This window comes from Anomalospiza imberbis, chromosome 10, assembly GCF_031753505.1.
Source record: "Anomalospiza imberbis isolate Cuckoo-Finch-1a 21T00152 chromosome 10, ASM3175350v1, whole genome shotgun sequence".
Lineage (NCBI taxonomy): Eukaryota > Metazoa > Chordata > Aves > Passeriformes > Viduidae > Anomalospiza > Anomalospiza imberbis.
The window spans coordinates 17,514,636-17,532,144 of record NC_089690.1 but is presented as its reverse complement, the minus strand read 5'-3'; the positions used below and the strand labels follow the sequence as shown (position 1 = coordinate 17,532,144).

Sequence of the window (17,509 nt, the reverse complement as noted above, 5' to 3'; positions counted from 1 at the left end):
GTTGTTCCCTGCCAGGCACAGAGGGGTGGAACCAGGGCAGTGAACTTTCCCAAGGCAGGGATGCTCAGTGGTGCTTTGGACAAGCCAAAGCTCTGCCTATTTTTCTCCCCGCTTCAGGAGTAGAGGAAAAATAATAGGAAAACTGTTGTGGTGGATAAAGATAATCAGTCAAAGTATTGCTCAGCTAATGCCAAGTTCCTACTCTTTGTGAAGGCACTTAAGCTTGACCACAATCTTTTGCAAGCAAAAGCAGAATGTAATAGCAGGAGTCCTGTGGTGCTGTATTGCAGTGACTGCTGAAATGTGTCTGTGTGTCAGATCTCCCAGCCCAAGAGGCTCTCCACACATCACACATCCTATTTTTTAACAACTTGCAGGAAACAAGCAGCCATCCAGGCCTGTGCCCTCGGATATTGCAGTGATCATGTACACAAGTGGATCCACAGGAATTCCCAAAGGAGTTATGATCTCCCATTGCAACATAATTGCTGGGATAACTGGAATGGCTGAGAGGATCCCAAACCTGGGGTGCGTACCAACTGTTTCTGACCAGCTAGTAAAAAAGTCATGTAATTGCATGTAATTTTAGATTAATTACTCTGTAAAATATGGACTGTTTTACATTGCTATGGCTGTGACACATCATACTACGCACTGACATCTGAGCATCTTCCAGCACTGCACTAAATGACATGATACTACTTCATGTACTCTTTATTCTCTCCTCTTTGGTATGTGGGCAAGACCAGGACACAAAAACCTGTGAGGCCACCTTGCACTAGATTGGTTGAAATCCTTCCTAAGCAGTGCTTCCCTTGGTTAGTGTTTAAATTCTGTGGCTTCTTTCTGTTTGGTGCAGTTTTTAATCTCATCCACTGAGTTGCCTTTGCAACCATAACACATGGTTAATTGTCTTGAGTTGAGTAACCATCACCCTTTTTTCATGCCTTAAACCTACAGTGTGTAGTGTGCAACTTTTGAAACAAAACCCACATGAGTTGTAATATGCTCTCAAGCTGAAAGGCATTTTCTACTTTCTCCATTTCTGCAGTAAATTTTGCATAAATTTGGCTTAATGATGCAGCTGAGGACTCTAGTGATACATCATAAACCTAGATCTTAAAAATTCTTTGCAGGGAAAAAGACATTTATATTGGGTACCTGCCCCTTGCCCATGTTCTGGAGCTGAGTGCTGAGCTTGTGTGTCTGTCTCACGGGTGCCGCATCGGTTACTCTTCCCCTCAGACGCTGGCTGACCAGGTATGTGGTAGGTGTAAGTCCTTAGAGTAAAACAAAACAAAAAAAAAATTACTTACATTAAATCTTTGTACTATTTCTTTAAAAACAGTACAAATTTTGTTTCTGATGTTAAAGATCTTGAATGTGTCTGCTAGTAAACTTGTTCTTCACTTTAGTCTTCTAAGATAAAGAAAGGAAGCAAAGGGGATGTTACTACACTGAAGCCAACTCTAATGGCAGCAGTTCCGGTAAGTAACTGAAGGGTGAATAATTTTTAAAACCTTTTTCAAAATATAATTTATAATTCGATTTTTAGCAACAAAATTAATACCATGACCATTTAGATAGAAAAGGTAGAATCTTTGATGTTAAGCTGCCTTAAAATAATAATTGTGGTACTTATTTGTGTGTTGGGGATAAACAACCATGACATGAGTATCAAACTTTTTCAAAGTTAAGATAGCTAGAGAGTTGCAATTCCCATTTTAATTAGTCATTTCTAGTTTGTTACAGTGAAAGAGTGGAATTAAGACAGTTGGCAGCTGGGGGTTAACTTCTGCTTGTGCCCAGATTTTGCTTTCCTCCATTCCATGAACATCTTGCTGTCTCTTAGTAAGGGAAGAGGAGGGAACCTGGGAGTGGGTTGTCACCTGAAGCTCACTTGAATTTCTGGATTGTGTTTTCTTTTTGCTGTACTGAAGTCAGGATTTCTGTTTCTTTGAGTTAAAGTTCATATTTTTACATAACTAGGAAATTATGGATCGAATCTACAAAAATGTCATGAATAAAGTGAATGAAATGACCAGTTTCCAGCGGAATCTATTTATATTGGCCTACAACTACAAAATGGAACAGATTTCCAAAGGTTACACTACCCCACTCTGCGACAGGTAATGTTACCTTAATTTGTAATGGCACCAAGAAATCAAAGTCTTACCATGGGAGCAGTATCTGGTTTTCTTGTGCTTTTCTTCATTTTATTGTCGACCCTTTGAACATGAACAAATCTGTACTTGAGTGTAAATTGAAACAACAGATCAGGAGTTTGTGTGATGGATTTAAATACTTACTGGTACAATTTAAGTGAGTGTTGTTTAACTTAAAACTGATAGAAAATTTACATTTATTGCATTGCCATCAGGAAATTAGTAATAGATTTATACAATTTTTGGGTAAGATGAGAAGTTTATTCCTACAGAAAACGGTAGACTCCACATTTTTGCAGAAGAGAGCAATGGTATCTTGTTGATGCCAGCGAACCTAGTGAGAAGAAATGAGGATGTCTGACTCAGTTCAGAAGGCTGAATGATTTCTTTATTATAACTATGTTAAAGTACATTAATATACTATATAAAGGAAGTCACTAAAACTACAAAACCTACTTGTTTTAACAATCATCTCTAACTACCACACAACTCGTGACCCCACACAACTAGTGACCCTGTTCTCCAGAGTCCAGACACAGGTGGATCCGATCGGCCATCAGGCCAAACAATCCACCGTGATCCAGCCAAGCGATCACTCCAGGTAAACAATTCTCCAGACACCTTCCACAAGAGAAAAACAAGGAGCAGAAATAGAAATTGTTTTCTCTTTCATTTCTCTCTGTGCACCTTAATGAAAAATCCTGAGAGGGAGAGAAATGTGCTTGCCACAATGGTATTCCTCAAATTGGAAAGAACCCACAGGATCATTGAGTCTAACTCTGGGCTTCAATGAGAGTAAAGATAATGTATTTGCAAAATTTATACAACTTAAAAGTATTTTTAGGAGAAAATCATGCAACTTTACTGCCTCATTAAATCTGTGTTCTCAAACATTTAACCCATTTTCAAACTAGAACATTGAAGCTTTCTTAGAAATCTGTGCCTGTACTTCTGAAAACATCAATGTGTTCCTTCAAGGCTTTCCTTGGAAGTCATAAAAGTGTATTTGAAGACAGTGGAAACTCAGTTCAGATCCCAAACTAGGTGCTCTCTTGCTTTGTTTTGAAGCACCAGGATGTCCTTTTCCCTTTGCGTTTCAGCCTTATCTTCCGCAAGGTGCGGATGCTGCTGGGCGGGAAGATCCGCGTGCTGCTGTGCGGCGGCGCCCCGCTCTCGGCGGCCACGCAGCGCTTCATGAACATCTGCTTCTGCTGCCCCGTGGGGCAGGGCTACGGCCTCACCGAGTCTGCCGGGGCTGGCACCATCACCGAAGGTGGGTGGCACCGCGTCCCTGGGGCACCGGCGCCCGCGCTCGCCCCCACGCGGCTCAGCTCAGCCCGCCTGCTCCTGTGCTGGTGCCACCAACATCAGCAGGGAATCCTGGAATTAGGTGTTTCCAAAAATGTATAAAACAGTGGCAGTGCTGATTTGGATGCACTGTGCAGAAGCAGGTGACCTACGTGTAAAGTGAAAGTTCTCATCTGTGCTGGAGCAGCCCATTCTAGCGTGAATGGGATCTTGGCGTTGTACTTACCACATGAACTGAATAATTCTTTTCAAACTTTGTTTAGTATATTGAGGTGTCAGGAATTAAAATCTTCCTGCACCAGATTTTAATTTCATATAACAAACCTAATGGTTTCAGTTGCCTTTTAGTAACTGAGAGTATGTGTTAATACAGCCATCTACTTTCCTGGTGGGATAAGAATTTTATCTGTGTTCTCTTGATAAATCGGCTGTGTTTTCTTGGAGATTTGGTTCTGTGAATTAAAGTTCAGAAATAAATAGCAGTTAATCTTCACTGAGGATGCATGACAACAAAAGATCTTTTTTTTTCTAACTATGTTTGGTTTTTTGCTTTTCTGAAAATGCACTTATTTAAATTCTAGTTTGGGACTACACTACAGGAAGAGTGGGAGCACCTTTGGTCTGTTGTGAAATCAAGTTAATGAACTGGGAAGAAGGTGAGAATTTCTGCTTATGATTTAATTGTAATATGTTTGTAAGAACTGTGTTTTTCTATCGGGCTTTGCTCAGTAGCAGTAATTAAAGACTATATTTTGGCTGTTAGCATTTTAAATGCTACTTTTGTCTATAAAAGTTTTCTCTTGGGAAGAAGAAACGTAAAATAAATTCCTCAGTATTTTCAAAACAGGAAAATATCCACACAGAAGTTATCAGTGCAAGTGGCATTTTGACTGGGTAGTATGCACAATACCTTCAGTTGCCATTAAGATATTATTTTTAAATAATCTTCATAATAATATTCTTAAAGCCATTAAAAATTGGCATGTAGAATAGAAGCTTAATGGATACTTTATAAAGTACATATAATACATTTTGAAATGCATTTGGGTATTTCCTTTCACTGTAGGCTTTTATGTACTGTAGAGTAGAAATACTCCAAAGTGTGTTTTGGACTAATGCAAAACCTTGTGGATTTTTTCATTTCTAAACTATGAGGCAAAATTATTTGGTTTTATTTGAGCCTGTGTGAAACTGATAAAGCACATTACTTACTTCTGCCAGAAGAATGGCACAAATTTTTGCTTTGGCATATGTTTTGATTCTCATAAACGTAATAAAACTCCCCATCCTTCTAGGTGGATATTACAATACTGATAAACCATATCCTAGAGGTGAGATCCTTATTGGAGGGCAGAATGTGACTGTGGGCTACTACAAAAATGAGGCACGAACCAGAAAGGATTTCACTGTTGATGAGAATGGGCAGAGGTGGCTCCATACTGGAGACATTGGAGAGTTTCATCATGATGGATGTCTAAAAATTATTGGTGAGTTAATAAATTCAGGTAACATGTATATGTGTAGATATTCATATACACACATTTTTCAGGGCTGTGAAATACAGTAATGAAAAAACCTCCATATCTTGTCATGGAATCTAAAGCCTTCCTATGTATCCCAGGGAAGTTCTGATATGTTACTGTATGTTGCTTGTGTGTTTTAGAAGCTGATTTTTGTTTCACTTTGAAACAGTCTTAACACTTACTCCCTAAGTTAGTGAGACTGGGTAGTAATTAGAGAGTTAAATATAAGCTGAGTAGGTAAGATGCCTGATACTGTATAATTTTGTATGATTGTGTTGAATAACCTCAAGTAATTTAGGCGTAATTTTTGGTTCCTGTTGTTGTTTTTCAAGTAGAAGGTGAACAGTTGCTCTTTAAATATGGATTTAGCCTGAAATAAATAACATAATGTTGCCAAATGATCTGGGCCAGACAGCACAAAATGTGTGCTTCTGGCTAACAGTGGCTTTAGTCCTGCTTGTCTTCCATGCACATGATGATGCTGTCATGTAGGAAATGCTGTTCTGAAGGCAGAAAATGCATGGAATTGTAATATCCCTGATTTTGTTGGGACATACAGACTGATAAAATGCAGTCTGGGAACCATACATTAAAGGTTTCTGGTTTGGATATTTAAATGAGCATTTCAGGAAAATGGAAAATTAATGTTTCCAAGTTTTCTGTTCTGTAATTAACACTTACATTTACTTAATTACACTTGTAATTAACATTCCTTTCTTCCTCGATAGATCGAAAAAAGGATCTTGTAAAACTGCAGGCAGGAGAATATGTTTCTCTTGGCAAAGTCGAAGCAGCTCTGAAGAATCTCCCACTGGTGGATAATATTTGCGCATATGCAAGCAGGTAAGAGCAGCTTATACTTTGTTACTGCTCTGTTCTTTGTCCTCTTCAAGCAAAATTTTTTGCCACTCAACGTGTAGAATTTTTTTAATCAGTTAAAAAAAAATTATTGTACTTATAATACAATGGAATAACTCTCTATCAAAACTAAAAGATCTGAAATCCATTTTTATTTTTCCTTTCTCATTTGTTGTCAACACTTATTGGAAAATACCAATGATGAGTCTTGCATTCCCCCTTCCCCTATCTGAAAAGCAGCTGAGCTCTATTGCATTAATTACAGGCATCACTCAAGCACTTTGGAATTGTTACCTTTAGAAGCCCTAGGACACCTTGTTTCTTGCTGTGTTTAGTTGTGATTTGTCCTTCAAGGGAGGTATTGTGGTACTTCAGAGGAAGATGGGGAAAAATCCATCAGTGGCCCAGTAACTGGCTTGTGAATTAAATTTACTTTTTTATCCCTGCAGTACACCACCTTGAAGCTTGGGAAAAAACACACTCTAAACACTGTGCAAACATACAATAAATGACAATCAAATGTAATTTCTATTTGCTTTATATGTGTACTAGTAAATGAGGTGATAAGGGCTCAAACATGTCTTAAGTTTCTATTTCTAGAGTTTCTTAGCTCTTACACATATAAATATACTTCAGGTGGTCTTTGTTTCCTGTTTACATTTGACATTGATGTTTGGAAAGTTATTTTGGAGCTTCTGAATGATCAGAAATATTCTGACTCCCATTATGTCCCAAAAGCCCCATTTTACTTTGAAAGAAGCCAGGATAACTATACCAGAGAATTGCTCAGTGGTAATAAATAAAACAATTAACTTTTGGTTTGTTCACCTGGTTCTCTGTAATTTTGGGGGAGGTTTGTGTAGTCTAACTGCAGTTTTGACAGTTTTGGATCAGTAGGCTGGCATGCATTGGGCCTGCCACTGCTGAGGAAATTTCCATTCTTTTAAGCTTTATTTGTGGTTTGGACTCCCTGTGTGAGTCTCACGTTTGCTCGCTTTGACAGCCTGAAGTTGGGACTGTTTTAAGCACCCTCTGTAATCTGTGGAGAAAGAGCTTCCTACATGTGATTTCTTCTCTTCCAGGATTGCAGTTCACAATTGGACTTGTGCTACCAAATTTTTGTGTTAATTTTGCCAGGTCAACATAACATTGGAAGCTAAAATGCACTTGCAAGGCAGACACTTGACTCTGATAGGCCATGCCATGTCTATTACTTAAAAACAGGAAAACCTATGAGTAATTTTTAAAGGTAATTTACAAACAAGAGTCCAGAACAAGGACAATCAAGACGTTCCAGATTGGTTTTTCTCTTGCTGCTGTATTTTCTTAATACAGTAATGTGTGTGATGTGGCCTGAGTAGCCATGTAATAGAGTCCCTGAATAATTGTCCATAAGCACGTTTCATTGTGGGCATGTGCTTACCTCAGCAGTCTGAGCTCAGAGAGGTTTTGTAACTGTGCCTGTGACCTTTCTTGGATCCTGTCTCTCTTTATACTTAGCCTGGGTGATCCTGTATGCAGGAGGAGTCCTTTAGTTGTAGCTGTTCTGTCTCCCACATGCAAAAGGACAAGGAGGGCAGACTTTTACAAATGGGTTTAATATGTGATTTCACCTTAGATTTTAGGGTGCAAAGCTCCTCTGAACATCGTAGTAGGGAATCAGAATTGTTTGCATGATGTTGCTACCTCAAAAGCTGTATTGACTTGAGACAAAAGAAGTGAGATAAGGAACAAAAACATTTGCTGAAAGGAATGGCGATTAGAACTCTGTCAGGGGAGACTCCTACTGCTTTATCAACACTTCACCCAAGACACATTAAGTGGGTTTCCAGCATCACATCAGGAAAATGAGTAGCTCAGTTACCTGAGGAATGAGCAAATGTGGCAAAAAACTTGAGGGAGTCCTCAGTCATCTCAAGGAGATAAGGACCAGACTTTACAGAATAGAAGCAGCGGTATCTATGTGTAGTTCCACTAAATATGTTTCTCACCACAGGTCTGAGAGTTGTACGTGGGTAGAATCGTAAGCACAGCAAAAGAATGAGGCTGCTTAGTGTAGTGCAGACATTTTGGCAAAATCATTCATCATGGAAGAGATGATTAAGGAGGTCTTGAGGACCAAAGTCTGAAAATGTCCACTGAAAATCACTTCCAAGACAAAGGTACCAAATACAAAGGATCAGCATAAGGAGCAGCGACAGGGAAATAACTGCTCGAGAGGGAAGATGTACCTTCAGGATACCTCTCAAGACAAAACAGTGCTTTAGCATTTGAACTGCAACAAGTTGTAGCACAGAATGAAAAACTACATGTACCAGGAACTGAGAGCTGCAAGGTGTTCTTTCCAAGAAAAAACAGTTGGATGAACCTGATTGTCCAGAACAAGTACACTTCTACTGAAGGGGCTGAATTTTAGATGAACAGAAAGTTTGATGCTTACCCGGCCAGCTGATTACTTCTATGTGTTGTTTATCCCTGGAGGCACTGGTGATATTGCTGGACGTGATCTTGAGCATTTCAAGAGACTACAGGAACCAGAGATGAAAGTGCCAGAGTCTTTTGTGTCCCAGGTGCCTTCACACAGAATATGTGCACAGTAGGGAGCAAGGTTACAGGGGTTCAGTACAGAGTACAGCATGAGTGGGCATGGGGGAAAATGGGATAGAGACAAAGGCAGAAGGTGAGATGCAAGCAGTAGTGATAGTGAGGCTAATCTGAAATCATCCTGTAATACATTTTCAGGAAGAGGAAAATGAAAATGATTTTGAGCTGGCAGGCAAAACTTATGATGCTGCTGCCAGGGAAGTCTGTGTTTATAATGGACTCTGGTGCAGTCTTCTCAACTCCTGTCAGATGCCCATTATGATTCATGCCAGTAACAAAGGAGAAAATTGAATTGTGCAGTAATCAAAAGCGTATTTAGAGGTAGTATCTTGAAGACCTTAAAGGATATAGTACAGTAATCTGCATGCTAGGGCTAAGTTTCCATATTTTGTATTAATGGTCTGTCTGGTGAGAGTTGAAAAGATTTAATAAATCTGTAGATAGTTAAGATGGGAGGGAACCGAAGCCGTGTGGAGGATAGGATGAGAATTCAGAGCAAGCTTGGCTAGATGGAGATTTGCTTGAAAATGGCAGTAAGTTTAAAGAGAGGAGTTGTAAATTATACTTACAGCTAAACAAACTGCAGAAGTTAAGGGTGAGAGCCACCAGTTGGTAGCAATTCTGTAGGAGCTGACATGAGTTCACAAGTGCCATGCTGTTATAAGAAGGTAAAGGGCATAATCAGATGTATTGCCTACCAAATGCACAGTGATCTCTTTGCTCTAACAAGTATTAAAGGGTCTGAGTTCCACATGTAGCACATCTGAAGAGATGGACCTCATGAAAAGAGTCCAGGAAAAAAATGGCAATGTCTGTGCAGAGACCTGTGATGACATGAATTAGGACGAAAGGGCACTGCTGATATGTCTAAATGAACCTAAGAAAGGAAGCAAGACTGAAAAGGTGACAAGGAAAATCTGTGAATGCATACATAGCTTCTGTGGGAAAGAGAGGGACTGACAATTGTCTGACAATTGTGAGGTAAATTTCAAAGAGGAAGAGTCAGGAGTTGCCATCAGCAGCAGCTTATCCGTGCTAGGAGTGATGAAGCGTTTGCATTAGTGCTTGCTGATGTTGAAGAAAGATGTAGACAAACATCTGTTAGATGTATCTCACCCTGCTTCAGGGCAGGTGAATTTATTAGGAGCTCTTCAGAGTTGAAAGCTCACTTTCAACTCTGGCTCTGTGATCTGCTTTGTTAGAACATGTCAAGCTGCTGAGTGAGGTTCTGTGCAAATTTTACCTAAACTTTACACCATCTGAAAAGCTTTGAATACCTGTTTCAGAGTGATCTGTGCTTTAGGGCCCAAAGACTTTGAGATCACAGCTTCCTATGTTCTGGGCATGTCAGGAGCAGACAAAAAAAGTGCCAACAGTAAGAGTGAATGTATGGACAATCACTTGAAAGAGAAAGAGAAGTCACTTCCCTTACAGAAGCAGGCATCCTTTGAGATGTGTTGTGCATATGCTCATTCCACAACCTGCTGTCCAACCCCTCTTCACTGCAGTCCTCTACTCCTCTACAGTAACTGGACTCTGCAGTTGAGAGGAAACTGAGGTAGGGAAGCCGCACACCAGTCTCCATTCCGGGCTGCAAAGCATGAGCAGAGGCAGGGCGCAGTGACATCGTGTGGGTGCTGCTTCCCAAAGCTTTGGGCATGAGACACAGTGGAATATGCATATGGACAGCACACCTTGAAGCAATCCAGTTACTGTAAGGTAAGTAGCTTCTCCTTCTACTTATTTTAAGCAGGCAGAGGTAACTTGTGAACTGTTTCAGGAGGATTATCAGGTGAACAAAAGCCAGCTGTTAAGAGCAATATCTCTGTATGAAGTGTAAACCCCCCAACTTGAAATGTTATTTTTGAAGAGTTGTTTACTTTGCCAGATTCATACTCAAGCATATTGTGCTTCTCAGCTTCCATTCTTATGTCATTGGATTTGTTGTGCCAAATCAAAAGGAGCTCGCAGAACTAGCCCGAAAAAAAGGATTTAAAGGAACCTGGGAAGAGATCTGTAACAGTCCTGAGATGGAAAAAGAGGTTCTGAAGGTGCTAGCTGAGGCTGCCATGGCAGGTGAGTGGCTGGGTAGGTGGTATCAATCTTGTGGACTGCAATGCCTGTGAAATAGATAAGCATAGGCCCTAAAATATTTCCTTGTGTTTGTATATTTCATTGAACCTGTATGAAGTGAGATTTTCATATAAAAACCCCCAACAACAAAACATGAGTTGAGTCAGTCCTTTTGTTTCATGCAGCTTCTTTTACTGTGGCCCATAGCTGAAGAAAGAACAGAAAAAGTGAAGCTTTACAAGTACAGTTCTCTGTGTGTATGTGTGGAGTTCTTTAAGATGCCCCTGTTGGCCTTGCTGCTGGTCCAAAACCAGTGTGGGCCAGCTATAGATCCATAATCATAATAAGCTTTTGGTATCAGACAATCTCACATGCTACATACCAGTACAGAGTTGAAATAAACCCATGATGCCAGGGGCTCTCCTGGCTTCCACTTGCATCTGAAGAATTTCCAAAACCAAAGCAGCATATTTGTAGTTAATAATTTTCAGAAGATTTTCCTTACAGTAACTTTTCTAGCCACATTTGAAAATTACTCAGATATTCTGTACCAGTGTCCATAGTATGTCGTATGATTTTGCAGCTTCTTGGCGTGTTTGTGTGAAGAAATGCCTTGTTTGTCCCAGCTCAGGTTGAACTGCTGAGCTGTGCTCTGGGAGGGGCAGTGAGCAGTCCCAGGGGTGGTTGTGATTCTGGCAGTGTGCATCATTCTTCCCCCTCAGTGTCTTTTTCATGCTAATTGGCCGTACTCTGTCAGGCTGTTCTGGTGCAGAATGAGGCAGTGCCACAGGGATATTTTGTTTGTTCTTTGTAATAATTTCTGCCTTATTTTTGCTTTTGGCCATTTCTGAGCACTGAGCTTTTTTCATCACAGTCAGTTATGGCCACAGAATGATTTTTTTTAAATTGTCACCGGGGGTGTAGAATTTTCCATACTCATCTCTTGACGCTTTCCTGCAATGGATGTTTGCTGCTGTTTTGCAGTTGCTCAGTATCACAATGTCCTCCTGTCCCTCTTTGCCCTCTGTCCTCATCCTTTCTGCCCTGGATAACTACATGCTCTCAGCAATCTCTGCTTGTTAATTTTAGTCTTTTCTCCATATTGCTTGTGAATATATTAAACTCTGATGAGATATTTGCCAGCTCCCATCCCTCCTGCCATGAGTGCTGTCTCAATACTGCAGCTGCTCTTTTCTTGCCCCATCTCTCTAGTCTGGTTTTCTTCACTGTGTGGAGCACATGGCCAAAGTCATTCTCAGAAGCTGCTGTGATGGGGAGCATATACAAAGTTGCTTTCATTTTTTGTGCAACATTATTCTAAAGAGAATTAAATACTCTTTAAAAATTGAATGAAAGGTAGTATTTGATTCAATGATTTTGATGTTATTTTATATTTGATTTTGGTTTTCACTCTGATATCACAGGCTTTACTTTTAAATACTATGGGTTTTAGTGATAAATGGCAAAAAGCCTGAAAACCCAAACCTAGTAATCTAATGCCAAAAGAAGAAAAAGGGGCAGGAAAATATAAAATGGCAGGTTGCACATGATAAATATACATTTGTGTATATTACTGAAATTCATCTTGGAAGGAGAGGATTTTATTACTGCTATCTGTTGGCTACTTTCTTAGTAATTTTTTTTCTCATATCTGAAACCACAGCAGAAATTGTTGCAAATGATAGTGTTTTGTGCTGAAGGTACAACATGGAGACCACTGCTCTCTTTCAGTACAGGGAAGAGCTCCCACATGAACTTAATTCCCTTGATGAATTTAGAACTATGGGGAAAAAAAACAAACACCCCCATTTTTCCTAAGCAAATAGTATGGATTTGAAGGTTTTCTCTCCAGATGATGGGTACCATGATGCTGATAGAGTCTGCTTTGAGGATATAATTTCCATGCACTGAGGCTTTTTTTGAAGTTAGGGAGCTGCAGAGATACCTGAACAGCTGGGCTTCATTCCAGTATTTCTGTGGAAACTGGACAACAGGTGCTAGCAGATCCTGTCACTCTGCTGGTGACACCAAGGCTTGTGAAACCAACCATGGGGGTTGGAGGAGCACTTCTTCATTTGGGTCACGTGCGTGAGACTCTGATTTCTCTTTTTGTGCTTAACTTTAGGAAAATGGTTCCATTTAGGTTCTGTATTAAAAATGTTTCTTTTCACAGCAAACCTGGAGAAGTTTGAAATCCCAGTAAAGATCCGTTTGAGCCCTGATCCTTGGACCCCAGAGACTGGTCTGGTGACGGACGCGTTCAAACTGAAGCGCAAGGAGCTGACGGCGTTCTATCAAACGGACATTGATCGAATGTACGGCAAAAACGTCAAATAATCCTCCCGTGCACCACTGCTGCGGTGAGCTTGGATCAAATAGGAAATACTTGAATTGCCTGTCTCAACTCAACACTTGAGATCAACACTCAAAACCACCATTCCTCATTTCCAGCTTAAACTGTTCTTTCTAATGACGTCTCCATGATGACTGGCAAGTTTAGTAAAATGTTATGGCAGCAAACTTGTGTCTGTCTCCTTTTTTCCAGTTTTCTCTGCTACCTTGTCAGTCTGTGGATTTTCCCGGGTCTTTTTGGGAAACCATGATTCTGAAGCCTCAAGTTTTTAAACATTTATAAATCCTGTACAATGTTTTATTTGTATCTTTAAAATTTGGATGTATATAGAGAGACCTTGGCTATATAAGAAATGGTTATACTGGGGGCCTTTTTTTACCTAATTATTTAAAGATAAGAAGGTATTGATATTGTGACATTATGTACATTGAAAATGCTTGTAACGAGGTAATTGTTGAACAGAGGACCAGGTTATTTGCTGCTGTGCTATTTTTCTGTGTAAATCTGAGGGAGAAAATGTTTGACATTCCAGCTTGTGTAATGCACCTTCAATATGTGCCTAATGGTTACTTTTATTTTTATCTGAAAATGGAAGGATGGTCATGGCACAGCTCTGCCTCGAGGCAGGTACTCTTGCAGGTGTTAGTTAAAGCTCCTTTAATACAGAAGATGCTATTAACACAGCAGAAGTTAAACCTAAGAATAATATCTCAGATACAGAAACTCCTTTTTTAATAGCTCATGACCATGTCATCCAGAGCTGAATTGTGTAGTGCTAATATGAACTCCCATCATTAATTTCACCTTATACTTTACAGGCTTGACTGTGTCCTTTTAACAGAGGGACTGTAGCAACCTTTGTATTTTCTCATTAGGTATGGACATTACAGTGGATTTCCTCTTTTGTTGTTTATTAAGGTTTGGCAAGACCCCTGCTCTGCTCTAGCTGCAACGCAGATTTTCCTGGGGGGATTTTTAAAGTCATAATGACAGTTATGTTCTCAGCTCACACAGTGCCTAGCTGCCCTTTGTGCCATTAAAAATCTCCCTTTGATTCTCTGTTCTTTTGTTTAGCACTTTTTGCTTTAAAAATAGATATTTGAAGCATTTATCAGCCAGAGTTATTTATGTTGCTTGGTTTGTTACACCTAACTCTTACTTTGAGAAGGAGTCTCAATTTCTGTTTCAATAGAGATTCATGGATATTGTTTGAAAAAAATATGGGAGCTCTTTTCATCTTGAATGAGAGCATTCAGATTTGTTTCAGATGTGAATTTTATTTTCAAAATATTTCTGGAAAGAATATTCAGGGTTGCATGAGAATGTGAAAAGGCATAAATCAGTCAACTTTGTGATGAAGCAAATACTAAAATGGCTTTAATTTGGAGATTACTGTCCTGTGTATCATTTACTTGTAGTACTAAAACTCAAGGTCCAGATGCTTACTTAGTGCCCTGCTGTGGTAGCACATAGCAATGCTGAAGGCCAGAAGCTTAGTTTGGAACAGGCAGTTCCTGGTGATTGTCTTTGTGACATGAGGTTTTGGGAGGTATTTGTGCAAATTCTCATTTTATAAACCTCTGAAATATTTTTTAATTAATGCTCTCTGTTGACTACAGAAAGCAGATTCATAGGATTTGAAGGTTATCAGGCAGGTTCCCTGATGAAATGATGAGAGGCTTTGTGCTAATTATGGATTTCCTCTGCTGCTGTCCATGACAAACTGTTAACATTTGGTAAATTTTGGTGTAAGTAATCAAATGGAAATAGAAGCACCAAAAGAAATCAGAACCATATTTTTGAGATTACTGCCTTTAGATATCCAGATCATAAATGAAAACTTTGTGGCAAATAGAGATGAGACAAATGTTGAAAAATGACTGAAGAATCCAAACATGGAAAAATTGCCAAGGCTGTAGGGAAGTGTCACACCATGTATTAGACATTACTAACACTTAAATTTGTATCTGTGCTCCATCAACAGGTTCTTAAATAGAACTCAGCACAGACTGTACATCGTTCAAATATTTTTGTGATTTTTAGTGAAAAATAATAAATTGCTGAAGTACTATGTATATCACTTGGTGCATTGTGCAGCAGATTTAAGAAAATAAATCTGCTTTTGGTTAAACAAATCTGAAGTCAGTATTTTGTTCTGCTAAGGGTTTAAATCCCCTTTTGAGAAACTGCGTAAAGGAAACTTTTAAAATGGTTTGGAAATAGTAGTTTTATTTTCTTTTTTCTAATCCAGTCACAAGATGGGGTTGCAGTCTAACTGTGCATTTGATTTTACAGTTCATGTTTTTTTATGTTTAAAATGGATGTGATATATATAGTTCCTCTTTCATTAGGTATCAGATTCATTGTGGACATTTATTTCTTCTACAGAATGTGAAAACAAAGCAATTCATTAAGTTTAGTCTCAGCGCTGGAGATAGACTTAAAAATCTTTGTGATGAGTGTGGGGTATTTTCTTCTGATTTATAGCATAAGAGAGACTCCACTCCTGCTGGATTGTGAGTACTTCCACGTCCCATTGAGGCCACCTGTGCTGGAGGTGCTGGGGGCTGTGATGGGATGTTCAGTCGGGCTGCACTGCAGGTGTGGGGCTCCCTCCCTCCCTCCCTCCCTCCCCTGCTCCTCTGGGCTGCCAGGTCCTTCTGGCTGCCACCCCGTGCTCCTGCATTGCTGAGCACCAGAACAGCTTTGGAGGGATTTATTCCAGCCCTACAGAGATGCACTGCTTGCCAGCTGGGAGTTCCCTCCTTTTGTTTTGTTTTGGGGTTTTTTGTTTTGGTTTGGTTTTTGGTTTTTTTGGGTTTTTTTTTTTTGTGTGTCTTCCCATGCCCTGTGTAACAAGAACAAAAGTACCTGCTGGGATGCACTGCCCTGTCCCAGGGGCTGTGGGCAGCTGTGCAGGAGCTGAGCTGTGTGTTTGGGAGGACTGGTCTCTGTCACGTGGGGGATTTTGTAATGGAAAGAGCTGTAACTTTAAACAATCTGAGTGCAAACTAAGAGCAAGGGGCATATACCTCACCTGAAGGGCCCCCAAAAGAGGGGGATTTTTAACAAAACTTTTGTAAATAAAAACTTACCAGATCTCTGAATAGTTGAAAATTGTACTTACTCTCTTATGAAAATCTATGTACTTCATTATTAAAATGGTTGACTGTGAAATTCCAGGGATGCTGTGAATATCCTTTAAATTTCACAATTCTTTAAAAAATTTTCAGGACCTTAGGCTGTCATGCAATCTAGATGTAAGTGTTCTTTGCAGAGCATGGGGTTTCTGGGGTAGGTGAGGAATTCAGCATTTGCATGTCAGAAAAGACAGTGTTGAGTTTGCTGCTGCACATCTCACAGAGGCAGGAGCACACCTCAAAGGGGAGCTGTAGCTGAGCAGGGAAAGATTCCGCTGAAATGGCAGTGAAAAGCAATGTGTGACTGGAGCTAAGAACAAAACAGGTCCCTACATCCCACTCCTGTACAGACAGGATGCAGAGAAGGGTATGGAATCCAAACCACACATTAGGAACACCCTGTAAAGCTGGTAAGTTTATGCAGAGATGGCTATAGGACATAAAACTCCTTTGCAATAACTTTGTCCTGCTAAAATTCACAGACTTTTTATTCTGTACGAAAACTACATTTAGGTGATGCAATGCAGCATTTTTAATTTTTATTACTGTGGTGTATCAACTACTTTGGACTTGGTATAAAATCATGTACATCTGTTTCTTTACTGGTAAGAGGAACAATTTTCAACTTGCCTACACCTTGGACCAGGCTGAAACGTTAATTGAATGACCAATTGTATATTGTAATGGGTTATTTAATTTAAACTCATTTTCAATGTGATCTTGGTTGTTACTATGAACTGCCTGAACATTGTATACCCTAATTGAGTTATATTGTATGAATTATTTATTTGTAATTGGATATCATGTTTCAAAAATAAAATTAATTTCACAAACTGGGCCCTGTACATCCAGTTTTTTCAGTGGTACAGAGTTGAAAATATAGAAATGTGTTCATTATTGTCAAATGTTTCAGATAAGTGTGACCATTTTGGACTGAATGCAAGAACAGGAATTGCCAGGTTAGCCTGGATTTTCACTGCAGGAAAATTAATAGTGTTTGGTCAATTTTTATTTGCATTATGATCTGCCATTTACCTGCTTTTAAAAGCACTGGCTGTGGGTAATACCTGATGTAAAGCTGTAGTCTTATGAGGTTTTTTTTTTCCTATCCAAGTGTGCTAGGACTTGTTTTTAGTGTGTAATTTTCCTTAAGTTTGTGTGTTGAAGGGTCAGATACTAGATGCTTGCAATTGGACTTGTGAAGAGATCTTAAGCACTTAAATTTCAAGTATTGATTACAAGCTCACAAACCATTGCTGGTGACAGTCCAGCCTGGAGGCACCTCAACAGAAGCCTCTTTTTCCCTTTTTTGTGTCTCTATTTACAGGTTCCCCAGATGCCCAGGGTCATAGTGCTGACAAAATGTCCAACCCTCCTTGCTGTATAGCTGGTATTTTTGTTTATCCCTTTAACCGGCCATGAGAAGGCTCCAGCTTCCTCTAGATTCAGTTATATCCAAAGTAGTTGTTTATTATTTTCTTTCAA

The 17,509-nt window shown here is 39.6% G+C and overlaps 1 protein-coding gene across 2 annotated transcripts in view; it reads left to right on the top strand.

The window, feature by feature from the left end:
• The window catches only part of ACSL3 (acyl-CoA synthetase long chain family member 3), a 34,348-nt gene extending 19,217 nt beyond the window's left edge, over positions 1 to 15,131 (top strand). Inside the window, exons 6-15 of one of the 2 annotated variants that reach the window (XR_011002690.1) lie at positions 378 to 528; positions 1,137 to 1,260; positions 1,416 to 1,487; positions 1,990 to 2,129; positions 3,266 to 3,438; positions 4,055 to 4,129; positions 4,769 to 4,960; positions 5,725 to 5,839; positions 9,985 to 10,177; positions 10,377 to 10,505. Coding sequence is in view for 1 of the 2 variants with exons in the window: in XM_068200949.1 (XP_068057050.1) it covers positions 378 to 528; positions 1,137 to 1,260; positions 1,416 to 1,487; positions 1,990 to 2,129; positions 3,266 to 3,438; positions 4,055 to 4,129; positions 4,769 to 4,960; positions 5,725 to 5,839; positions 10,377 to 10,534; positions 12,705 to 12,868 (1,364 nt within the window). In the remaining variant the exon portion in view is untranslated. Of the gene's footprint in view, positions 1 to 377; positions 529 to 1,136; positions 1,261 to 1,415; positions 1,488 to 1,989; positions 2,130 to 3,265; positions 3,439 to 4,054; positions 4,130 to 4,768; positions 4,961 to 5,724; positions 5,840 to 9,984; positions 10,178 to 10,376; positions 10,535 to 12,704 lie in introns of those variants that run through there. The other variant, XM_068200949.1, reaches the window with a different exon arrangement.
• The last annotated feature ends 2,378 nt before the right edge of the window (positions 15,132 to 17,509 follow it).